The sequence below is a fragment of the Fistularia commersonii genome, chromosome 26 (assembly GCF_037954325.1).
Source record: "Fistularia commersonii isolate RoL2024-O1a breed Wild chromosome 26, RoL_Fcom_v1.0, whole genome shotgun sequence".
NCBI lineage: Eukaryota > Metazoa > Chordata > Actinopteri > Syngnathiformes > Fistulariidae > Fistularia > Fistularia commersonii.
The window spans coordinates 12076493-12104071 of record NC_141309.1 but is presented as its reverse complement, the minus strand read 5'-3'; the positions used below and the strand labels follow the sequence as shown (position 1 = coordinate 12104071).

The window sequence follows — 27579 nt, the reverse complement described above, 5'->3', positions numbered from 1 at the left end:
TATATATATTTTTTTGTCTTTTGCACTTAAGTATAAAGTCTAAAAGAGCAGTGAAGCTTTGGATATAAACAAGGAAATATTGTGCTGATAGTGAAATAAAGACACAAGCATACCGGTAGGTACACTACCTATAGCACAGAATTTATTGGGACTTCAACAACACAGTGGATTTGGTTTTCACATGCACTCAGCTGTACATCACATCAAGGAGGAAATAAGACTCTGTTCATTAAATCCTGTCTCTTATTCATTTCCTTCCCTTTCCCACAAACTGCTTGAGTCATATGTGTTTGTGTTGACATGTTTCCCCACAAAAAACAAACAAACAAACAAACAAACAAACAAACAAACAGAGCATGACAGTCAGAGAAAAAAGTGCTGATGTCTATGTGGGCATTGTCTAGGAGATCATGCGAACGAGGAGGCACTTCAGTCTGATTAAATTTTTTTCATATCAAGTATGCAGAGACGTATTAAAGACGTTGAATTACTTCATGGACCAGCTTTCTTTTCCAAAAACAGGAAAATATAACATTCTTAGAACAAGCAGAAGAAGCAATGCTCTTCCCCTTTTATTGGCTGTGCTGCTGCAAGAAGGCCACTTTATTGGGTGGTGTTGTGAGTTCCCCTGGTGTCTATCTATTCCATGCGAGTAGACTGGACTGGACTGAATTGGATAAATGCAATCCAAATAAACCTTTAGTTGGCATCCATCCAGCGGTTTTGATTGTATTTGGAAGCGAAACCAAACGAAGGACCGTTGGATTGGTGAGGCATTTTTAAATAGCACATAAATGTAGGGGGTAAATTGTGGAGATCACAAAATGCACATGTGACAGTCATACCGCAATGTTGTTTAAATGGGAAAGGCATAAAGGGGGCAAGAACACTTTAGTTTCAGACACTTCCGTTGTAGAAAATGAGTGATGTGGCAATTCCAATAAAATAATGTGCCTTAATGATTAGAGGTAAAACATTTTCATTTTAGTGAAGACACAGCATGACATTATTTACAATTGTGCAACTTGTAAAATCAGGCTGAGTGCATGTGTTCCTCTCCACTTAATGGGGACTGTGCAGAGATGAGCCAAAAAAAAATGCTTCTGATTGATTCTGTACAGCATATTAATGTTTCGTGAACTACATGTCAAATATAAAGTGACACTGTAAACCAAGGGAGATGTTTGTGTTGTATGGTACAATTGTAGCTTCAGTGGAATGAGGTATGCAGAAGCAAAGGGATACAGCTGCCCATACATACACTTGTCCATGCAATTAAAACACAACACTATTCTCACTATTGTTTGCGAATCTGTCTGTGTATGTGTTTTTGAATGCGTCCTTTAAGCACTATGATATGTTTGCAGGCTCATATTCAGAGAATGTGTAAAAAAAAAAAAAACTAATCAGGCAACCCTATTCTGATTCCACTTAGTTGTAAATGACGTCTAAAAACATTCAAAAAACAACAACGACAAAAATCAACATGAAAACGGAATCACAAAATCAAACTTTAATCTTTGGCCTGAGAATGCAAAGCAATGAACATTATGAGTTGAGGTTGTCAAGGTGATTGATTCTGAATGTTTAAGAGTGATCTGAGGTATGAGGTGCAAATAAAAAGAGGGAAAGAGTAATAGTCAGTGTTGTACAGATGATGACTCTATAGGTTGGAGGACAGATACCAGTATAGGATACAGGCCAGAAAGTTAAGGATGCACATAGCATTAAAAATATTATTTTCTTTTTGGAAAAAAATATCACTAAAATTCCATCTTCTATTCCCTGTGGTCTTTATTATACAGTGGATCCCCTGAATAATAGCTTGTTTTTATCCTTCTCATCAACATCAGTGGCTGTGTTCAAAAGTCCAACAATCCTGAGGGTAAGTAAGGTTTGTCCAAATAATTCCAAGTCTCTGCAACATTGACTGTCCCACTACAAATGCCAACGGTCTTAAGGTCACACCCCTACGAGCTGACCATTAGGCTTTGTAAAGGATGTCTCCAGCCGCTGCTGAGGCTCCAGCTTTGGACCAGTCAGCAGAAGGGAAGCCTTCTGAACTCTTTCTCTTTCTCTTTCTGGCTCCCACTCTTTCACTGTTCCACTAGGGGGCAGAGTTAGACATGGAGTCCACGGAGTTTACACTGGAAGACTGTGCACGACTTTGAGAGATAGGAACCTCTGGGTGCTAGAGCGGAGAGATTTCTGTGAGTTTTTTAGCATGATTTTATTATGTCTTACATGAAATTGTAAGTATGTGTGTCTGTGGGACCTACATGCCTCCTGAAGATTCTATCAAGCAGGCTGCGTCTGGGTGGCTCAGGTGGTTGATTCCAGTCAAGATCTGTGGGTCTCGTCCCTTGAGGCCCAAACACATTCAGATCTCTGAAACACTCGGTTTCTATCATCTAACAGGTGTGGTAAAGTAGAAAAGAGTGTAGCAGGGTGGGGTACAGAGGAGATTTGGTGAAATTCATAAAAGTGATTTTAGCAATACAACTGCACAGAATTCTAAAATATCTGACTGAGAGCAAACACTTACCTCATTCTGCCATGGGATAGAAACACTTCCTGTAGCAAATTTGGAGTAGAAGTCATTGTCAGTTTGGTCCAAATTTACTCCCTTGACTGTGGAGAACTGCTCTATGTCCAACACATCCTTGCAGTACACTGCCCGAGGCTGCAGAAGGGCAATGACCAGGAGAAAAATGGAATGGCGTTTATCTTAAAAGATATTTATTCTCATGGAACTACATTTTGTTCTGCTTAGAAGCCAATTAAATATATTTTACCACTTAGCTAGATTTTGAATTAAAGTAAGTAGAGCAAAGATGGAGCACGACTGTCTGCTGTAGCATGAAGTACATGATACAACTCACGTCAGGCACAAAAGGAGGTTCCACTATGCCAGCCTCCATTCTCTTGAAGTTTATGTTTTTGAAAAAGGAGTGGGCCTGGACGCCCACAGCTCTGTCAGCCTGGCAACCCAACCTCTTTTTTGGGTCTTTGGTCAGCAGCTGGGTAAGTCACAGCAGACATGAACCATTATTCATACAGTATTTACCAATTTCACTATCCAAAGAACTTTCCTTCAACCCTCACCATTCTACAGATGGACTTAGTGTCCTCCATAAACTTGTCATTGTATTCCTCCTCTTCCTCCTGTACCCGCCGTTCCACCTCCTCACGTTTGACTCGTTCTTTGCGAGCTCGGAAGGGCGATCGCCCCGCAGTCATCTCATAAATTAGACAGCCCAGTCCCCACCAATCAGGACTCATCCCATATTTCTCATTCTTAATCACCTCAGGAGCTGATGATGAGGAGAAATAAGCTGTTGCAATATGAAATATGTAAGTGTGTGGAAATGGAAATGTCAATTTAACTGTTTCTTACCCATGTAGCCTACAGTCCCCACCCTTCCTCGGATGAGTTCTCCTTCTGGCACTTTGATAGCAAGCCCAAGGTCAGAAATACGAATGTGTCCTACAGCGCAACAATAATGACCCGCTGTCAGTGGATAATACAACTACCGATTTCACTCATCCCCTCAATGTGGCCTTTTCATTTTTATTATGCGTTATTTACTTCTGTTAGCTTGCCATTGCAGTTTTCTTAATAATCCATCTACCTGGCAGCCACACTAGATAACTATGAATTGTCAATATTTAAATCATGATGGGGATTCAAAGTTGTGTTGATTTATGCCCATTATAACTTCCTATGTAATTTAAAAAAAAACTGAATTGAAAATTTAGTTTGACTTCATGTGATTGGAAAGAAAGTGTGCACAAAACTCACCATTGTCATCTAATAGGATATTTTCTGGTTTTACATCCCTAGACATACCAAAAAAAAAAAATTATGAAAAAATACATGATTTATCCATTTTTACAGCTTAACTGTGGACTATGTCTGAAAATACAATTTGCATAGCACTACCTGTACACAATGGATTCTCTGTGCAGATGTTGGAGTCCACAGCAGATTTGAGCAGCATAAAATTGGACCCTGTCTTTCTCAAAGCCCGGTGTTCCCATGTTGTAAATGTGAAACTTCAGGTCTCCACCATTCATGATGGTCAACACCAGACATAGCGCATCTTTGGTCTCATAGGCATATGCTAAGCTCACCTGGTGAAGAACATATTAGACAGTATAAAAGTGCTTAGCCACAAGTAAAGAGATCTGATCAGACTGCTCCAGTTTGTCATGTTAATGTTTACTCACAACAAATCTACTGTTGACCTTCTCTAAAATCTGTTTCTCATTGAGTGCCATTGACTCTCCTTTCCTTTTCTTGATCCGCTTTTTCTCCAGCTTCTTACATGCATACATCTTCCCTGTAGCTCTGACCTGGCAGGCACACACCTGACAGAAAAGACCAAATTCATCAGACGCGATCCTGAAAATAAGCAACCACTGTAACTTAGTCTCTTACCTCACCAAATCCCCCTTTCCCCAGCACTCTGTACTGTCTGAATGTGTCTTTAGTGACTGGTTGCCTGAAATAACACAGACACAGCAAACTCCATTAATAGATGCTCATATAGTATTGATTAGTACTGAGATATCATCTGCAGAACACAATTCCATCCTGAGTTTCCTGTGCAGAGGGTGGGCCACTCATGCGCAATTTCAATTTCCAGACATGAATACAATCAAGGATACTCTGAGAGCCCGCTGTTTACTTTTGACTGCATTCAATAAAGCACTTTGTCTAAAATATTCAGTTTCTCTTTATGGAAGACCAATTGAATGTTGTTATGTTGCTTGATTTGCAAAACAGTAAACACATTATCAGGTAGGTTGCTTTAATTTGGGTCTTTTTTGACAGAGATAGCCTTATTGCAGCTTTTTAGTATGTGTTCGGTACTTTTCAAAAATGCATTGTTAAAACAAGACAACATGATTTTACTGAGTGGTACTTTTAAGTAGTATAATTTATTACATAAATTACATGGCCTGGGTTGACAATTGTTTTTGGTTTTTATCTGATTGATAACTGATGTACTTTTCTACTATGAATAATGTAACTTTATGCATCCTAACTATACTGTATTTAAAACGTGATCGCTTGCAATATACCTTGAAAAAAATACACACAACCATTTAAAAAAAAAAAAAAAAAAGCATTTTTTTTAACAAAACATTTCCAGCATAAGTAATTCACCTGCTATATTTTTGTCAAAACTATGAGCACTGTCAATTATAAAGCTAGGTGTGCTATTTGTTAGCCACTTTGTTAGCCACTAACCACCAACTTATCCATGTCGAGTTTCTGCTCATTCATCTTTTGTCCATGAATGACCTGTCATAATCTTTCTGTTCACTTTACATATACAAGTGGTAGTACATTTGTCCTTTGATAGTCATAAAAAGCCATGCTATAGGTTTGGTTGACTGTACTAAAAATGTTTAGGCCTCAGGCAACTCTGCAAATGATTACTAACTAATGCAAACTTAATGTTTGCTCTTATTCACCGTGCATTAGCCTCTCTGTCAGCATTAGTTTTTTTTGCAATTAGCCTAAAGTATTCCACAGTTATCACATTTTAAGTGTTTTGTCACATACGAGGATGAAGATAGCCCGTCCTTTGCCTTCAGCAGCATCTATTGACATTGAACGTTCAACAATAAATAAAATTTGTTCCAACTGACCTTTCTAGTATTTTCCACTGGAGGAAACGGTCAAAGTACATGCTGTTCTGGTAGTCTGCGAATGGAGCACCGCTCAAATAGTCGTGGACAGCCCTGATCCAACACAGGACAGGTTCAATCAGAACAGTCTCAACTGAGATCATAATGCAAGCAACAATCAGTGCATTGGTTTTCTTCACTGTACTCTGTTGTGTGACATAGAAAAGACCAAAAACAACAGGTGATAGTCCAGAAAGGTGAGAGGGAATAAAGACTGAGTGTTGACTTACTTGCGGCAGTTGCTAAAGATTTCCTTACATGGACTAAGCTCGAGGTTCTCCCTGCACTGGTCTGCAAAGGCCTCTGCTATGTCGACATGCTGAGGTGACTGCATCAGAAATACACAGCTTTTAAAGCATATATAATCAGACTGGAGAGTATACTTTATAACTTTATACAGACGTAAGCTTAGTAAATGTCCATTTAATGACATTATGTTCAATCATGTAATTGTATGTTAAGAGTATTACGATCCCCTTGGAAATATTAGGAAAGAACGGGCTTTTTGCATTACCTTAGTTTTATATCTCCAATTTCACGATAAATATTGTGATTAAAGGATCTCATTGGAGGATGAATACGGAAGAAAAACAAACTTACTTGTTTTGAAAGAAATGTCTTAATAATTTGGTCCCCTCTGCTTTTTCTTTTTTCATCGGGTGTCACCTCATAGTCTTCCTATATGAGACAATAATTTATATTACTAAGCATATATCATTTAATCAATCAATGTAATAAAAGCTGCATTTTCTATTCAATCTATATAGTGGTGAAGGTGCCATGTAGCAGTATACAGGCACAAAACTAATTGCTGTTACTTGTAAAGAAGCATGCAAAGGTTGGCTCTTTTCCAACACACAGCCATTTACAAATAAAAGTTTGGCATTTAAAGAATGGACACACTGGGCATCTCACTAATGCAGTGAAATCCGAAGTGCCTTAGCTCATTTAAGAGTACCAAGTTTTAGTTTGAAAAATAGGGGTGGGGGCCAGGCTACATGCTGGGCTGACCCAGCTCTTTCAATCAGTACCCTTTTTCCAACATGGCCCTCTGTTGCCTAGCAACCACACAAAAAACATGGCAGGATTCCTCGAGGTCCTTAGTGTCATAGTGTGTCACACCAGTGTCACAGACTTTCCAATACAAAGCATAGGCAGACGTGTGCATGTGTGCATACAAAAACATGCGCACAAAAAAACACGCACGCATGCATGCTCACACACACACACACACACACACACACACACACACACACAAGGATGCAGATTTACAGCCTAAAATACAGTGTCACTGGCACTTCATAACAAAGCCAAAGGGGAATAAATACATATTGTTTATGAAGGTTGACATGCAGCGTAAGAACATGAATATGATTGACAGTGAGGACTGAGGTTAATTTATGTTTTTTTACTTTATTGGTGGCTTTGAACTGATACTACAGAACTGATATCGTTTTCTGATGAATATATTTTTTGAATCTCTAAACAAACTACGCATATGAAACCTACAAACCTAAAAATAAGTCTTAACCATAAAATGTGTGTGTGTGTGAAGGGGGTTCATAAAATGCAACTGTATTGGTACACTTAGACCTGCATATTTAGGAATACCTGCCAAATAAAGGCCTAGACGCATATGTGCACGCAAGCATGTATGCATGGACACACACAAGCCCTTGGTTGGGTGAGGGGTGGGGCAAATGGAAAGAACAGATGACCCTTTTGTCTTCTTTTGGAAACAGAGGGGATACATGACAATCACGAAAATACACAAACACTTTCTCATGATGTAGGATGAATCTCTGGAACAGAACCAGGGCAGTTTTTCAACAACCAACCCATAGTGACTCAAAGGTCTGGTTTATTGTCAGTACTGTGATGCACTGAGTGTGGTTGCTTGGCCAGTCATATTGTTTGCACCATCATTAGCTCCATCATGTGTTTGGGATGGCTGCATATAAGAATGTGAGATGGTTCCCCCTTGGAAAGTGGGTAGGTTCATTTTAGGGTGGTTTGGCTGTGGGCGGAAGGGGGTTGTTCATGGATTGTATCTTGGGATTGAACGGGGTGGGATGAAAGACGGTTTGGGCCTTCCTGTGTTTTATATACATCAGAAAGATATTCTGGGCAAAGATGAAGACTTAAGTATGTCATGAGGAGCACTTTTTCTGTCTAGACAGAGAGAGATTGCATAGCAGGGCCATGGGGGCAGGGGGGCCTAGCTGGTTGAATAATCACTACTCATTTTAAAAGTCCCCTGTGCTCAGCAAGACCCATTGCCAGCAAATTGTCAGGCTACACTGTAATGCAATTTTTTTTGTATGGGTATGTATCTGCAGCATCTTCCTCCACATGAGAATTCATTTGAAAGAATGACGGGTTAAAATTAGGCTTGTATAAACTTACTAAAACCTATGGACTGAAGTTATGTGAAGGTCCCTTTATAGGAAAGGAGAAATGGTCTCCAGTTTTTGCTGGTTGCCTAGCAACTTCACAGTGATAACAAAACTTCAGGAAGTCAGAGTATCTCAGAAAGATATGGTCTGACACTTAACCTACAATAAAACCACAATGTTTTGCTATTTTCGCTGTTTCTCTAAGCTTTACCAGCCTACTAGCCGTATCCTTGTTTATATATACATATATTATATGTTTGTGTGTGTGTGTATTGAATGACAAAGCCCATATTTGTTTTTTTGGGGATATTATTCCGTACATCATGGCACCCAAACACTGTGTGTAAATCTGTACCATTGCATCCAGAAGCTGGATGCATCGCTGTAGGTTAGGTCTGGTCTCACAATATAGGCGGAAGAGCAGACGTCCAATTGGCTGTTTCTCACAGGTGCTGACATAGTCCCTCTCTACAGAAGGATAAATTGTATTTTAATACCAAACACACTGTCCATAGATGCAGGAGCAGACATGCAACACACAACCCATACCGATGCTGTTTCCCAGCTCAGTGCACTGGCTTATATGTGGGAAGCGAAGGATCTCCTTCCATTTTTTGCTTCTCCCTTTCCGCTTTCCTCCTCCACCTGTGTCAAGAGCAAAACAAAAGACGAATAAGGAAGGAGTTTCATCATAGTCAGAGTTTATTTCCCTCTACAAGTCTTGAAAAAGAAGAATGAGGGTGCTTGAGTACAAGCTCCCCCTTGAATTAAATCATTGTCTCAGTTTATGTATGTAATCCATAGATAACATTCCACTTCCTCCCTAAATCACTTATGTCCTTATTGACTTTCTACCTCACTCAGTAGCTTTTCCGAGAGCAGTGTGTGTTTAGAGTGTGTGCATGTGTGTGTGTGTGTGTGTGTGTGTCCACACAGACAGAAAGCCTATTCTGTCTGCCTCAGTTCCCAGCTGAGTTGATTCCACTACTCTGAATAATTAAGCATCAAATTCTTGCTAGATGTAGATCAATTGTTTTTTAGATTGAGGATACATATTTTGGTGAAACATTGAAATAATACATTCTTTAAATCAATTTTGCCTGAAACTTTGCTAACTGACATACTATTTAATATCCAAACCTTGTTAGCATCACATCTACCTCCTCCATAGGCCACTAAATGGGATAAAGTATAACCCCAAGGACTCCTTTGACTGTTTTTTATCCATTCCAGCTGTTCATATTTTCAAAATTTCACTTTTTTCTGAAAGTATGAAAACAGGACAGGCACCAACAAGCAAACATCTTAAAGTAATAACTCCGGAATGTCAGCAGCAACTACGTCATCCTGGGGCCTTGGACTTAGAGCTTTCAGCTTTTTGCCCTCAATCCTGTTGGATCACTGTTTCATCATCTCAACTCCTCTGACTAATCATAATTGTTAATCTTAAACACAAAGTGATGTGTTTGTTGTGAGAAATGACACTTTCTTCCATGTAAGCCATCCTCCTTACATAATCAAGATCAAAGACTTTGCAAGAATAATGCAAAAACATATTTTTGCATTATTCAGCAATATAGGTAGACATCATGCAGGCATGATTTATCATGTGTTGGTCATAATCTCCAAGATGCATGGAACAGTAATTTTAAGGCTACTGAAGACCAGACATGCCATGTTATTAATGCAAAACAAAATAGTTTCTTGCCCATGAGGAGGCCAGTGTTGTATGACTGAACTTCTGCACTGGGGGCTGACATTTACATGACAGAATTATTCACTTTGTTCAAATTAGTTAGTAAATATGGGATTTTTACATATTTTAATAAAAAATATAAAATAAGAAGTTTTGATGAAAAACAAATCCAAATATCTATTTATGTAAATTTGTAGTTATTTTCCAGTAACATTAAAGGGCTGGTGGAATTTTGAGTTCTGCCTGAATTCATACCTATATTTTAGATTACTTTAGCAAATGTTCAATTATGTACCTATTTGTTATCTGTTAATTGAATATCTGACTTATGATTTAAGTCTTTCTTACTGTGTTCAAATGCTCAAGGCACAGTCTGTATTACAGTGGGTTCCAATAAACTATGGGCTTTATGTTAGTAATAACTTTGGGGATGATACTCAAATCTGCATATATTTATGCAAAGGTTACAGTTAAGCTTCAATAACAAGGTTCCAGGGTGGCACGATGGCAAAGTTGATAGCGCTTCGGCCTCACAGCACGATTCCAACGAGGGGGACCTTTCTGCGTTTGCATGTTCTCCCCGTGTCTGTGTGGGTTTCCTCCGGGTTCTCTGGTTTCCTCCCACAGTCGAAAAACATGCATCATGTTAATTGGAAAAAAATGGGAAAATTGCCCTGAATGAGCGAGTGACTGTTGTATGTCTTTGTATGTTAGCGATTGACTGGCGATCAGTCCAGGGTGTATCCCGCCTCTCGCTCGATGACAGCCGGGAGAGGCTCCAGTATCCCCCGCGACCCTGAGTGTAAGATAAGCGATACAAGATGGATGGATGGATGGAATGACAGGTCCAACAGGTCTTAAAGAGGTTACTCTAAAGCCTTAGCTTTCGTGAACCGTGATGTCTGCATCAACAATAACATTTTAGACTGTGATGGGAAAGAAGAGCATGACGCTTCACACACTGTCAGCGTTATGATACAATTTGCCTCTGCCTCTGCTAATTCTCCTGTCAGCTTTCAATGACACTTGATTTAGTGCATTTGTTATCAGAAAGAAAAGCTGATTATTTCATGTCTCTTCCTTTGCCACATAATGTTAGACAATATTTAAGCAACTCTTCCAGTCAAAAATATGTCATTTCTTTTGTTTCTATGGGTTAATGTTTAGATATACATAAGTTTTAAGCACTCTATGGCTTTGGAGCCAAAATGAAGAGACTGTAAGACACAATAAGGGCAGACATATATACACTCTGTTATTTTTTTCCTGACTTATTTGACGCACAAAAAAAAAAAAAAACAGAAAGTTGAAAATTTTAGATAGAACATTTAAAATCTTTGTCATATAAGTGCTGAGAATAAATAATGAAGCGTGACACTATTAATAACTCTAAACAAAACATCTTAAGAGAATCATTGACTCCTGCAACCTGCTCTTCATTAACATTTCTGTGGAATACACAAGTTATAAACAAGCCCACTTCCTTTTACATTACATTACATTACAGTCATTTGGCAGATGCTTTTATCCAAAGCAACTTACAAGAAGTGCAACTCAGCAATTCACTTCCTTAGTCAAGTAGCAGTTGTTCCCTGAAAACAGTGCACGTACCATGTTATGCCCCACAACAACTATCAGCATGTCTACTGTATTCCTGTGTGGTCCAATATTTTAATCTCCTCGAGTGAAGACAAAGCGTTTGCCAAAAACCACAAGTGTACAGTGAACTGAGAAGTTCATTCACCTCTGGGTTGATCTAAAAATGAAACTCCTGCTACTGTAAGGCACCTTTGGATGAAAGCAAACCAAACGGCATAGATTTCCTGCTAAGGGTCAATGTTGTGTCAAATGATTGTACCAAATGTGGGTCCCCCACCCAGGCATTCAGCTTCTACACAATGCTGAGACAACAACAAATAATGCTGTTCCTCCTTTTTCACCCTGTATCCTGTTTAGGTTTCCCCTCAAAGCTCGCCAAACCTATTTATTTTTCACTTTCATCTCATCTCCCCCCTCCCTGTTACTTTTTATAATTCATAATTTTCCTCACCATCTCCATTTCCTGTAACTCGTCACACTCTTTTCATATTTTGTCAGCATCAAGTCCAGATAAACACTTGTAATATGCCACTACCCGAAAAACAGGCTCATTACATAGACACTCCTCAATTTAAAGGTCATTTTAAGGTCACACTGCTTGACTGTTTTATGACCACAAGAAACTCAGTGTTATTACAGTTGGCAGTTCCAAGGCTTTGGCCCGTGACCACCGAAACTGAAATGAAAACTTGCATGAGTCAGTCACAATAATATGTGGCCCCCTTTTTTTGATAATTCAACAGCATCAGTAATGCAGGCTAATTCAGAGTAACACAAAACTTTTGAGGAAATTACAGAAAAACAGCATATTTGTGAAGTTCTTGTCTTAGTTATTTTAAAAACCCTTAAATTTCGGCAGCTGTTTCTCAGTTAAGAAGATTTGCTTTATTGTCACATCAGCAATATACTTTAAGTTAGTAGAAAAAAGGTTTATTTGATTATGATAATTTCATTTTCATTTTGTGAAACTATGTCCTGCAATAAAAATACGAAACTTGTAATTTTTATGTGTCCAAACAAACAAACAAACACACACACACACACACACACACACACACACACACACAAAAACCTAGCAGCTCCTCACAAATGCACAACTGTGCATAAATTATTAATTTCCATATAACAGGCCCATTTGTCCAGACATAATAAGTAATTTCCTGTTAATCAAATGAGTTCACATTCTGTGTTGTTGTTGTTGGTGGTGGCCATTAGCTGATGTGTGTCTGCTCCCTGAGGGGAAATATTCTGGCAGGATAAGTAGTGAGCTTCAAGTACTGAGGATGGGGTGCAGACAGGTTATCAAAGGTTTCTCGCAGTCGTATTTTAATGGTTGAAATCTGAATAATTTGAGAATCTGTGGTTTAACAAACCCGGGTTATTATTAATATGCATGTGCAAATAACTGTGCCCCCAAAACCACGAGCCTGTGGAGTCTGTCACACACAAACAGAAATATGTACTGCGCTGTGGGCACACATTGCACACAGGAACTTGTCAGTCTAATTTGTTCCATACGGGCAGCACAGTCACCGCCCTCTATTTATGTTTCTGCTCAGCAGCCCTGACATCATCGAGGCATGTCAAATAAAGCAAAAACAAGGTCAAAGAGGGAACAACATCCGTCTGGTGCAACACCAGGAGGTTACCGGCATCCTAAACATCTGTGTGTTTGTGTCTACGCTATACCGTGACCCCTCTCTTGTAATGTTCTTCTGCTCAATTTAACCGACACCAGAGGCCCTACAGGCTAAATTCGCTCCACACATCCAGAAACGTCCCTGCTCGGCAGTGAGGTTAGGCTCGCTCATGTTGACACACAAGTTCACCATTCATTGCTATCCAGCACTTATGAGGATTCAAACGCTGTCACACCAGATATGCATTCAGAACTACTGTGAACAACCAGTCAAAATAGCACTGGGAAACTCATTGCAGTGTATTTTTTGCACAAAGGTAACAAAAACGTCTGTTATGCAGGCTATATCAGGCCATGTTTGTGTGGAGGGGGGGGGGCACCATTTTGAGAAGCCTCTTTCATATCGACATATATCATGATGAATTCTGTGCTGAAAACAGGACACATATACACCAAATGACTTGTCCCCTATACTAAAGGATATTGCATTTTATTACATAATTTCTTGTAACTTATTTTTTGGCCTTATTACATGATACATTAGATGATAGTTGCTCTATATTGATATACTGTCCAACTCTGACACATTTACAGATTTCTGTAAATCATCATACTTCCTTGCACTGACTTCAATTTTATCTTTACTCAAAAACAAACAATTATCTCACACTGATTATCTAATTTCACTCATTCTCACATCACCCCCTTTGTCTGATTTGTTAAATGTCTCGTGGTTGACTCACGCCGCGGTCGGTCAGCAAAGAACCAAAACAATGATGAACACCAACTGAACTATGATACAAACACCTTTGTTCTTTGGAAAACTGCCTCTTCCTGCTCACTCACAAAGTTCAACTGTTCAGCTGTTCAAATTTATTTGCATCAGATTTACAAGCAGGTTTGCGCAGGTGTTATTCTCTATGCAAAAAGAGACATGTAAAGTGAACAACAATATTATCAAACCTATATGTAAGTTTGTATTTTTGTCTTCTCTACATTATCCTCTTCATCTTTCTGAGGATAAAGTTTGATACCTCATGAGTACCATTTCATTTAAAAAAGATCCTGAAGATAAAATATATATCTTTCAAAATCCAGTCAGAACAGGAGCTACTTGCAAATCAGTGTGTACAAGCAAGCTATGCAAGTTACCATGCACACTATAAGCACTACATTTACAGCATTGATACAGCAGTGATAGAGCAGTAAAAGCCTTGCTTTAGCCACAGTCAGTAGATAAATCAGGTCCATCCTGCTCTTAAGATTTTAATTATTTGTTAATTAATTAAAAAATAAAAAGATTCACAGACCAAAGCACTCATGTTAGATCGCGACTGAAAAATCAGACAATTTTATAAATTTTACTCTCCAAATGAACGAATCAAAATTGTATAGAAGTATTTATCACTGGCTCCAAACTGGAAACAAACTTGCCCAGAGATTCATTCAGTCATTCATATATTATCCACACTGCTAATCCTACACTCAGGATTGCCAGTCGATCACAGGGACACGACTTGAGACAAACAACCACTCTCTTTTTCACAATTTAGGGTCTCCGATGACCTGCAATGCTTTTTGGAGAACTCAGAGGAAACCCACGCAGAAATGGGGAGAACATACAAACTCAACTCAGAAAGGCCCCCTATCAGAATCGAAACAGGGACTCTTTTACTCTGCGGAGGAAATGCTAAATGCTTTCTTTGCCCAAACATTTTTTTCTTCAATATACGTTGACACGTCAATATCCAGATGTCTAATATCAACTACACAATTAGAGCCTTCAGTTAGCACTGGCACTGTGTTGTTTTTTTTTGTTCTGATAAAGAACCCAAATCATAACACACAACAGGATATTTCAACATCAGACTACTCTTGAGCTAAAACATAATGTCTACATGCCATCCTGCGTATGCAAAATTGAAGATGAGATATTTAATAAGCTCTGTTGCATAATAGTAACAGCTCTCACAGATTTTAATATGTATATGTATACCAATGGGATGTGCACCTTTCTATGTAGATTATATCAAGGTCTATAAATCTCAATGTAAAGTCATAATTCATACAATGATAAAATCTTATAAAGGCAAAACACAGGATGCGTAATTTGAGTGTCTCGATTACGCACCTTTTCTACATTTACTTGTTTCATAAATAGCTACTATTGAGGGAAGACATATTTAAAGGCCAGTCCTCAATTCAGCGGGAGCTGGAGGGTTTATGTGTCCATGTGCCAAAGGAAGCCAAGGGAAATACTGCCCAGACCTGAGAAAGAAGGGAGGACTATAGCAGGAAGTCACTTTTTGTTGCCCTGTTCCACCATGATGTCATTTTGGCCCCCCTGCTCAGCAGCCTTATTACCCCCGGCATAACCACAATGTTCACATACTCCTCATTATCTCAATAACAGCTTTAGATTTAACATCTGCTAAGAAGCTCAGTGGGCACTTTTTTTTTTACCTGGCTCCACTGGATTATAGGAAAAGGAGCCCTTAACATACAAGTGTGATAAAATAAAAACTGCGTATGTGGGTTCAAAGGAATGGCTGTCGCACAGGGGGGGCCATAATTAATTTTCCCCTTTACACTCCTGATTACCCCAACAGGACATGTGAAAGCCCAGCCCACAGTGAATAGGGCCTATTCTTTGTCTAATGTTTGTGTGGGGTTGGGGTGGGGTGGGGGGGGGGGGGTCACATGTTAAACCACTTAAGGTAGGCTCATAAATTCAAAATCAGTCACGGACTATAAAAACGATCTTATCAGCAGTATAGATGTTGGCCTATAGCTGCATCTCAACAACATGAAGGTGCTGCAATGACATTAGCATCTCAATGTAATTTAACCTTGACCATAACAATGAAGTGAAATTTAGCACATAGCCGTATGCTTTGATGGTGATCTGATTCAGTCAGGCATCAGTTCAGTTCATACATTGCAAACAGTGATATTTGCCCAGGGCTTTAAGAAAAACAGGCCGAGTGTCTTCTGTATTTTCCTGTCTTTATGTCCTTGTAAATATTAATGCTATAAATAGCGACCTGCCCAAGGACAGGAGAAATGTGTGAATCCAAAGTGAGGTGGTCAAACTAGTCCATGACCTCAGAGCCGGTGAGCTGTGACAGTTGTCGCTCAAGTGATTCTATGTGTGTATTCACAAGTGAACAACAGCAAGTGTGAAAATTGGCATCCAAGGACAGAAATCTCCCAACGGCAACAGAAGGCGATATACGTTTCCTGTCCGAAAAGAGTCAGGTGCCACAGGTTTCCTGTTCTATTAGTATATGAAATGTGGAATGTGAAGGAGGAAATAACATACGCATTCAATGGTCTGAAATTATATAATCTACCCGCCTGTCAGGTTAAAGAGCCACACACAGCACAAGGCATGCTGGGTAGTACATGATGTTTGCTCATCCATACAGATTCAAGAGGACAGAGCAAAGTCCGCATAAAGCTAGGCATAAGAGGAGGCTCTTCCTTTGCTGAAATAATGTTAGTGTGTTTGTACCCCTCCATAAAAGTGTTCATAGATGGCCATTATTTCCGCTGTTATTTTATGTCTAACTGTGACTGGATTCTTCAGTTGTATCTCAAGTGACCAGACACAATCGCTCGAGCTGATAGAAATGATGGAACACGTTGTCAATGCAATTTGGGACAATCTTATTGAACCTGTGTATATGTGTGTGTGTGTGTGTGTGTATGTGCGCGCGCGCGCATCCACGCATGTGCATGTGTAAATGTTGCCCTTCATTGCCCTTTTATCATATTATGCTGCTCGCCATTTCTCTCTCATTCTTGAACACATGCACAAACAGATAGACAGACAGACAGACAGACACACACACACACACACACACTTCATGAAAGTATTTTTTGGCATCTCTCTCATATTTTCACATTCCATGTTCCTTTGTTCTGTTATGGCAACATTCTTATAAAGGAATAAAACGTACAGAGGAGAAAGCTGTAGACTTGACTGAGTTAAGGTGCTGAAAGAAATCCTGTTCTGGTTAATTAGATAATTCTTAAGATTATTTTTTTTCAATATGTTTTGTATTTTGAAATTACTCTAGATATTTTGTCTTGTTTTCTATTACTGGAAAATCATTTTGGCACAAGAACAATGCTGTTGAATCTGAGTGACTAGATTTTATGAGAGGTTAGCAATAAATGGTATTAAAAAATCAACCTTTGGTTAATAAATCAACATTTCTTTAAACATGAATTAGATAGATAATAAATAAATACAATGTCAGTATATAAAGATGTTAAAAAGATGTAAAAAGCTGTCAGAGATGCTGAATGTCTTACTGTCATCTGTCATCATTATTCTAAACAGACAGCCTTTTATGTACTAATATGACAAATACTGATGGACATTCTACCCAACTGACAACAATGTCTAAAGAATATCCATCAGAGAACATAGGTAATTTTCACATTTCAAACACTATTTCTTTCAAATCAGCTTTCAAATCAGATAGGATATCCCGATTCTCATTTATCTGTGCCGTTTGCCAACTGATAAATTGGTCAGGCTCTACATGTTTTTTTACTAGCTAAGATACAATAAGTCATGTGCCACATATGACAGTTCCTTACCCTTAGAATAAATAACACAGGGAATCAATCACCAGTAAAGGAAGATTTACCACTACACCTGACATGAAAGAAAAGCCATACATTATGAACAGCAAGATGTCATCAGTACATTCCTGGTGTACTTTACTGACATGCTGATAAATCTATGCAACCACTTTCCCTTCAGTCCATCTCGAGCTTTAGATAATTATCTCTTCTATTTCCTAGAATTCCACTCAACGACTCCCAAAGAACAGGCATGAACTTGTTGCATCCAGCTGAGTTACATATACTGCATGAGTGGGTAGAAGCACCGATAACAATAGAGATAGCAAGTGCCAGAGAGCTGAATATTTCCACTCAAGAAAAAATGAGTCACACTCCTACTCATAACACTGAAAGCCTTATGGTGTGCAGAGAAATGGATATCTCAGCTTCTTCGCTCAATTTCTTCATCTATAACTGTTGTTGGAAGATGAGTCAAAAAAAAAACACCCTTGCAGTCCAACTGGTCAGAAACGTTACTTGAACTTCTTAAAGAAACGTCACCAGTACTGACAGAAAGTGCTTGGAAGCTGTGTCACGGACGACTGATTTGCATAAACCAGACCTGGGCATTTTATGGCCAGCGAGCCACATCTGGCCTGCCAAACTATTTTCTTTAAATATTTAAAGAAGTATTTTCAATCAATATTGAATTTAGAAACTCCTTATTTTTTCCTTTTTGCTTAATTTTTTACGGATGATTACATACGAAATAATGTCGGCACATTTATATGATCATGAATAATTTTAAAGTTTAAATAAAATGCCAAAATATTTCAATATTTAAAATGCAATCTTCATTTTGTTCAATTTACTTGATACGTAGTTGGCCCACGCATGAAAATTAAATAAGAAATATGGCCCGCCAGCCAAAATAATTGCCCACCCCTTGCATAAACCAACAATTTCAATCATTGTAAAAGACTTAAATTAGATGTGTGTCTCTTTTTAGCCTTTTTGTGAGATAGTGGAATTAGTAGACAGGATAATACAATTTTCAGAGGCCAAAACACCATATTTAAGGTCCCCTTTTTTTTAGCAAACACAAATTCAGACGTTCAGTTTGCTACTTGATGTGAAAAAACACACTTAAAAACGCCAATTTTAAAGGTACTGATGAAAAATATTTTAAAGCATTGTACTGAAAATTTCTGGTTCGATTCTCAGCTCCTCCTATGTGTGTCAAAGTGTTGTTGAGCAAGACACTAAACCCCTCACTGCTCCCCTGGCGCTGGTGGACGTCAGCGTACTGCACGAATTTCCCCACGAGGGATTAATAAAGGATAAATTTAATTAAATGTAAAAGAACATTTACTACAGAATTTGAGAATAACCAGTATGAAGCAGTGAAAATATTCCAGTAGATCCAACAGAATTCAAATATTACATATCACTTTTTATGTATATTTCATTCATGTAATTCTTTTTTATATCAGCACTTCATGATGACAGTATGTTCTAGGATGCTGGACTGGATGTCATTTTCCTCATGACGATTTCAAAACAGTGTCATAAAGCCATGCTGTATGTTTGACATGCAACATTTGGTAGAACTGAAAAATCAGTCTGAATTAATGTTTAAAACCAACAAAATAATTTGTCAAAATGTAAAACTGTGTTAATGGTACCAAGAAGGTATTTGGAGGACATAGGATTTGTTTCTTAAGGAATACAACTTGAAAAAAGAAACATATCACTTCCGGCTGCCATCAATAAACTAAATCACATGTTAGCTTTACATTTTGTTTTCTTCATTTAACCAAATAACCACCTCCAAATAAAAAGCCTGCCTGGAGGTCAATATATTACACACTGATCAGATTTTTAGTATTTTAAATATTGATCTGTTAAGTTTTTATATAAGTACAAATGTATGCTTCACAATAGATCAGTGACATATCTAATATCCATTAATAAAACATGTTTACAGCTTTATCATGTGTGCACTATTGAGCAGAAAAATTTTAAATCAAAAAAAGATTGACCATCTGATACTGGTTAAGTCATGATGATATTTTTAGGCAACTGACATGTGGTATGTCCAACGCCCAGATATAAATAATTGCTGTTTTACCAGTAAACATCTGCATATGATCTACAAGCCTGCAACCCCAATAGCACCAAACATTGAAATATGAAAAATATAAAAAAAAATCCCAAACCATCTCTTGAATAATCAGAGTCGATAACCTCTGACAGAAGTGATAAGCATGACATGTTTACAAAAGGGTCGGGAACAGCCCTGCAGCTGTTTGAGATTTTCTTCTCCTATTTTAATTTCTTTCTCTTGGTTCTTTCCTGTAAGAACCAAGCGTCAAGGAAACAAGCCTCTCATGTTTATTTTACTCGCCCCTCCATTAAAGCTCTCCAGTTGTCTACCTAATAAAAGTCAACGGCATTATGTCATGGTGCCGTCCCCTCAGAGGGATCCTGCGGGAGAAGCACTCCAGGCAATTGTTTTTGTTTGCATGGGAGAGTCTGCGTGACAACGAGTCTACTGTATATCCCATTATTCATATTGAAATCAGACAAGACCCGTGTTGTGTGCGCGACACTGGAGACGTTACAGTTTCGAACAGGTTATGTGGCTCATTTTCTCGAGGATTCGGTTAGTTCCACTGACAGCAGCTTCCCCGGCCTGCTGAGACTCGCTGAGGCATCACATGATGAAGCAACACCAGCCTCCTCTCTTACACTCCTGTGTAGAACCCGCTTGAGGACACTACATGTTCAGAGGCAGCACAAATCACTTGTGCAGACAAAAGCTCTATGCCTGTTATCATCTTATCATCTATCACACGTTGGCTCTTGTCGTCACTCATCGGTTCGCGCGGCATTTGCTACGACCAAAGTTACCAACTGGCAATGAAATGGTGCTAAAAAAAATTGAATTAGTTTTGAACATATTAATAAGAGATAGTTGAAACAACCTAGATGTGATTTAGAATGTGGATTCACTAAGTAGATGTCATGAGATGATTTTCAGAAATTAAATAAAATATGAAATTAGATTAGCGCTTTGGCCTCACGGCACGAAGGAACCTGGTTCGATTCCGACAAGGGGACCTTTCTGTGTGGAGTTTGCATGTTCTCCCCGTGTCCGTGTGGGTTTCCTCCGGGTTCTCCGGTTTCCTCACACAGTCCAAAAACGTGCAGCAAGTTAACTTGAAAAATTGGGGAAAAAAATTGCCCCAGATGAGTGAGTGAATGGTTGTCTGTCTGTATTTGTGGCCCTGGTGATCAGGCCAGGTTGTACCCCGCCTCTCACCCGGTGACAGCTGAGATAGGCTCCAGCATCCCCCGCAACCCTGAGTGCAGGATAAGCGGATGGATGGATTAGATTAAGATAACGAGAAGAAATCAGTAATTTACCTGAAGTACAACATTTTCTTCTTTAATTTAGAAATTATATTTATCTTTCTGGCCACGTTTCATATGAGAATTGTACTTGGAGCACCAATGGGTAAACTAAATTATTCCAAATGAGCCCAAGGTCATTAACAGCTGCTGAAACCAATTAGTCTTACTGCCCTAATGGTGATCCCTATAAACTTACATTGTGCAGAATTAGCTGTATGATTGAGGACAGATTATTTAGGAGGGTCACATCCACCGTAATAGGACTCAGTAAACTGTCATTTGGAAAGCAAGGAATATTAAGTTAGACCACGCTAAACTGGATATTGAATTCCACTTCAACTCTCTACATACAAAATATATATTAATTCAGTTTACGATGATTATCAATAATAAATTTACTTCTTGCCTATTCTAACATGAAAATGAAAAATTCCTTTCATCTGTTGCTGTAAAACCAAAGTGCATGTTTGATGCAATACATCTTTATGGCTGGTGTCATTGAATTAGAGGCTGATGAATGAGCCCATACTTCTGCCTCTACAGAGCTCACTTGAGTCTGTAATACTTTATTGTAGCCCAAGTCAACTGTGTACACACTTCAATAAAAATGTAGCCTCATTGATTTAGACTTAGTTTTAAATGAGGTCTGAACAATGGGATCTTAGCGTATTGCAGTTGAAGTTACATCTGAATTTGTAGAAGCCCACTTTTACTCCAGGTTTGAAAAGGGGGCCAAAGAAAAAGCTGTCTGAATCAGTACGCCTGTTAGAACAGGGGCTGACAAATTGGATCAATGGACATGGGTAGGGGTTAATGGGATTCTTTCCACAAATTAATCAAACTACATGAAATATACTATAGAGAAGAAGCAAAAAAAAAAAAAGAGGACAGAAATAAAGCACATAGAAAAGGTATACAGAGAATACATTGAGGTTATCCACAAATGATTTGACCGTGTCATTATAAACTATAATGTTATGACATAATAAATACATTGTCTATATTTTTAATATGATGATTAGAAATTATTTTCAATTTTCTTCGGTCAAATGTTAACGAAACACTTAAAAACAAAAAATAAACCAAAAAAATTACACAAATAAGATCAAGCCTAACAGCACATCAAAACTATCTATGTAAAAGGAAAGTGTGGTTCATGAATGTCTGGCACTTTAATTTGGGGATCAGGAGCTAAAAAGTTTGGGAAACCTCTTTCTATGGAGGAAAAAGGCTTGTCTCTCAATCTAATAACAGTATCCAGGGCTTTCCATTGAGGAGGTTGGTTGAAATACAGTGAGGCAAATGACAGAAGAGTTGTTAGGTAACTGTGAGTAAAAAAAGCGTAAGTCAGAACATTCAGCGGTGGAAATTTAAGGACAAATCTACTGCATGTCTATTAACACTGTGATTTCATGAGACACCTAATATTTAATAGTAACAATGTTAAGGCTGGGGTTACTTTCACATTTACTGAAGATCCATAACAAGACGGCATGAAAGAGAGCCAGCAGGCAGCAGTGGAGAAGAATGCAGTCTCGTAGTCCAAACTAAATACCCCAGCTCTATTACCGCAATTCAAGAAAGGCATCTGGATGCAGCAATGCAGTTTTTCCCCCTTACTCTCATTCACTTCAACATCTGATGACGTTCGCTTGCCTGGCTTGGAATCTACAACTGCTGCCAGAATAAGTTGTGAATGGCAAGTCCGTCAGAGGGAAATACACACACACACACACACACACACACACACACACACACAGACACACACACACACACACACACAGACACACATACATACACGCATACACACAGAGAGAGTAAATTAAGCTCAATTACATCTATTGCACTGATGATGGTCTCATCAGATCGGTTTCAGGTTACATTTAATCTAAGGAATTCACCCCATACACCCCACTTCTGCTAACACAATACTGACAGTTTAAGTCTGGTCAGTCTCTGTCAGAATATTTGTCGGTTCTTTTAAAGAGAAAAATTAAAAATGCACATCCAACCATGTTATGCATGGGCAAATGTCTTACAGCTGTTGGGCTTTGAATCACAAGATTCCTGAGAAAAACCCTGATATACAGACAAAAGAGATTGTATGTTCAGTTTTCCTGTTGATCTGATAGGGCTGACACTCATGACCAGGCTGGTGATGATGGTGTTTCATTTCACAGCATACTCATCATCCATAAAGTATCTTCCACAGAGACTGGAGAGCTGCTCTACAGAAAGATGGAGCCTGGGATGGCAGAAGCCCACTCACTTTGTTATGTAACGATCAATCTGATTAAATAGCTTATGCGCTGCATCTAACTGATCCGGACGAATACCTTTTGGCTCAGTGCAGAATAGCGGTCAAGCAAAATAGTCGAATATGGCTGTGAGCGTTGGGAATTTTTGCTGGCGATTAGGCCTGTGGAATTCAAAATGTACCATTTTCGACTCTGCGTGAAAGAACAAAAAGCAAATTGACAAATATACTCACAAGTAGTTCGAGGGTCAAAGCATTTTAACCAAGTCCATCACTTTACTCTCAGAACCGGTTACTAGTTCATAAATTGAGAGCTATTGAGCCTAGAACACCAGATCCGTTAATGTAGCCACAGAAGAGTGAAAAAGCTATGAAGGTTTGGCAAAGGGCCCATTTTGCTACTGTTGACCTGGAGACATCAATAGCTTTTTATTTCTATGCCTCGGTGACACTCACATGGTTTGACTGATTCGGGAGGTGTGAGGACTCCGGCATAAACAGGCAAAGATTTCAGTGTTAACTGCGCTTTCGTGTTGTGTTTCCCACTGACTGTTTGGATGGAAGATGCATGCCTTACACTTCAGCTTTGGCTCGAAGATTCACTCACATAAACAAATATGAATAAACAGTCTGCATTAGCTCCCCTCGCATTCTCTCGCCGTCCCTGATATGTGGCATGAAGTGTATCTCTGTGTATACTGAACTAGGGGACTCTCCAACCAGCTAACTATTAAGGGACATAACCAATATCACATCATGTGTTATGTTGCTGTTTGCAGAGTGCATTAGCTCAACTGTTGATCTGCTCTCATATGCCTGCCATTGAGAGCCAGAAGCTATTGATCCAGCTGCTGAAAAAGTCGTGCTTTAGCTATTAACAGAAAAGAGCCACCTTTCATCCTTTGACGCAAAATTGTAAAAAGGCTTTTCTCCTCCAAAAAACAGCCAGCAAAGGTCCTGGACAGGCACCAATGGAGCAGCTGGGACAGCAATATCTGTCATGGGTCATTAACGGCACTCATTAATTTGAAAAGCTTAATTCAGTCAACCCCACAGTGCACTGTTCGCATGAAGCAAACGTCCAGTCAGGCCTGCAGACTCTTGCAAATTTCTCAAGGGACGACCGTACGATAACTTACGGTTTTCACTGTATTATTCCATTATTTCTCTTGAAACTCTCTGCTGACCGCCACTGTTTTTCCATATGTCATCATAGCGAGATAAAGTACATGGGAAAAGAAGACAATCTTCTACAGCACCACCCTGTCGCTCTGCAGAGATGGTAGCCACATGAATCCATTAATGCAATAGCGCTCGGAAATGTGCAGTTATTTGTAAAAACACTCAGATATGGTGCGGAGTTCTGAGGATGTGTGATGCTTTTTAGAAACAGGAGCCCCGTGGTCCTCGGTAAGGTCTGAGAGGCCCGAAACTATCCATCTGAAAATGACTTGATAAATATATAAAATATATATAAATATATAAATACATATAATAAGACATCCTACTGTTAATTAAGTTTACAGATGCATTGCCTTTATAAAGTCAGCGAGGGAAACACTCACTTAAGCTGCATAAAGGGTTTGATTCCAGTGGTTTGAGGGCTTATACCATAAACTATGAGCCATCACTACACCATAAAAATTAAATCAGTAGCGTAGGGCCATGGAAAGCTCAACACAAGACGCCGTGTTCCAGAGAGAACTATCAATCCCATTATCATTTCATTTAAATCACCACTGTCTTTTTTAGACGCTGGACTTTCTCTGCACCGATCACTTCAGGCCCATAATGTATATCTCCACGCCAGTCACGTCATCAGACCGCCTTTCTTATGCACGTTCCCGCTGGAGAAAGTTGTTATTCCCTGCGTGTGTGTATGTGTAATATTGCGAAAGATAACATTCATTCGCACAGACAGCGAGAGCGGATGTGGGAGGCAAATTTTCCACCCTAACATATGTGTGTGTGTGGGGGGGGGGGGTGGACGCACGGAACCGAATAGGTGACAATATTGTGGCTCCGTCGGTGGCCCTTGTTTTTTTTTTTTTTTTGTTTTTTTAACGATTGATCTGATGATCAGGCGAATGATTAGTGTGTGATATTGCATAAGACGTGCACCGCATCTGTGGAATTGACCTGTGGCGAGCTGTGCAGCCCGCAAGGGGCTGCTTAGTACCGCCGCCGTCATCAGTACGAATATTGCCCTTTTCTGCATACTGAGCGCAAAATGTGATCCAGCAAGGCCTACTACCTATCTGCACCCTCATGGATCAACTTACCCTCTCTCGCTTTAAGCAGTACAGTGTTGGCTACTATGTTCTCCAGCTCCATCAAAAAAAAAAATTAAAAAAAAAAAAACAAAAGAAAAAGGGAAAAAAAAAATCCAATACGCAGAGGTTTTCGGGACACACGCGTCCCCTCGGCTTGGATGGTGCGAACTGTCCTCACTTCTCGTTAGTATCCGAGCAAAGTTCACTCATATCAAAGTCGCAACGAATGAGACAGGATGTCATAAAGTCGCTTGCAATGTAATCTGGGCATGGTTCTTGTTGTGGGCTGGAAGTGCGGCGCCGCATTTCTACTCCGATCCCCCTGACACCTTTCCATGCGTATTTTTTGCTGCGGAATCTCCCAGAACGCAGAGAAAACTCAACGGAGGAAGGAGCGCCGGTGTCCGCAAGCCGGGTCTTTTCAGTGTAGTCTTTCCAGCGGCACATCGGGACACTGCCAGCTTTACATTTCAACAGCGGCAGGGGTTGGCTGAGTGCACCGGAGAGAGAGAGAGGACATCAGCGCGTCCCTCTACCCCCGCACGCAATCGAAGAGGGCGGTGCTTGTTCGTCACCGCTGCGTCAAGACAACCAACACGGACAGCTCCGCCGCCAGGCCGAGAAGCGATTTCCAAACAAAATAAAAGCACGGCACATTTCGTCTCTGCGACAGGATGCTTTAAAATATTCACTTGAAAATATAATCAGGGATAATTGACTGGGAAAAAAAAAAAACAACAACAACATTTTGAATGAAGGGATAATCAAAGATCATCCAAGGTTCTTCTTCTTCTCCGTTCGGCTTTTCCTTTCAGGGGTCACCACAGTGAATCGACCTTGTCCATCTAACCCTATTCTCTCTATCCTCCTCTCTCACACCAACTACCTTCATATCCTCTCTCACTGAGTCCATAAATCTTCTCTTTGGTCTTCCACGAGACCTCCTGTCTGGCAGCTCCAATTCCACCGGCCGTCAACCAATATATTCACTATCCCTTCACTGGACATGACCCAACAGCCGCGAGGTGAGCCACCGTCTGTCCCAGCCCCTGCCTCTCAGCGCCCCTGGGATGCTCTTGGCTGAGTGTCTCGCCAGGGGTCCGAAGCGTTTACTTTGAAAAAATTAGAGTGTTCAAAGCAATAAGCGTTGAAAAAATTAAAAAAATCCTCCAAGGCTTCAGGATTGTCATTAAACTTAAAGAAATATGAACTTGTTGCGCTGCATGACTCGCCACTAAATGGAATCGGCAATGTTCCTATTAAATCAGAAATAAAATACTTGGGCATTTTCCTATCTAAGGACCAAAAGTTAAATCAATCCAGGAACATTGAATCTAAACTCAATCAAAGTAAAGCTAAATTGAATATATGGCTCCAAAGAGATTTATCAATATTAGGCTGGATATATTTGACTAAAATGGAATGTTTATCCAGATGTATATACCCAATGTATTCCAATGCTGCTCCAAATTCTTTTTCTACTTTCGGCTTTTCCCTTTAGGAGTCACCACAGTGAATCGACCTTGTCCATCTAGCCCTGTTCCCTCTATCCTCCTCTCTCACACCAACTACCTTCATATCCTCTCTCACTGAGTCCATAAATCTTCTCTTTGGTCTTCCACGAGACCTCCTGTCTGGCAGCTCCAATTCCACCGGCCGTCAACCAATAAAGTCACTATCCCGCCCCTGGACATGACCCAACCATCTCAGTCTGGCTTCTCTGACCTTCTCTTCAAAATATCTAACATTTGCTGTTCCTGTGTTAGACTCATTCCTGATCCTATCCATCCTGGTCACTCCCAAAGAGAACCTTAGCATCTTCATCTCTGCCTTCTAGGCCATAAAGCATCGCTGGTCTCACCACTGTCTTGTAAACCTTTACTTTCATTCTTGCAAAGATCATCCAAGTTTACGGACCTTTAAACCCACTAAAGATAAAGGTTTTGGTGTGGTCGGGAATTTGTTTCATCATTCACGTTCAATGTTTAATTAAGTAATCATTTCAGTCATACAATTGCCATTGT

At 39.5% G+C, this 27579-nt stretch overlaps 1 protein-coding gene across 1 annotated transcript; it reads right to left on the bottom strand.

The window, feature by feature from the left end:
• Positions 1-1498: 1498 nt before the first annotated feature.
• Positions 1499-26033, bottom strand: grk5l (G protein-coupled receptor kinase 5 like). Its single transcript, XM_086174348.1, has 16 exons — positions 25565-26033; positions 8646-8741; positions 8452-8564; positions 6301-6378; positions 5931-6028; positions 5662-5754; positions 4442-4505; positions 4231-4371; positions 3944-4134; positions 3803-3840; positions 3398-3487; positions 3106-3314; positions 2883-3020; positions 2546-2683; positions 2280-2411; positions 1499-2191 (listed from the first exon to the last, which is right to left on the bottom strand). The coding sequence occupies exons 1-16, from the start codon at positions 25614-25616 to the stop codon at positions 2108-2110; spliced, it is 1755 nt and encodes a 584-aa protein (XP_086030474.1). The 5' UTR covers positions 25617-26033; the 3' UTR covers positions 1499-2107.
• Between the last annotated feature and the right edge of the window lie 1546 nt (positions 26034-27579).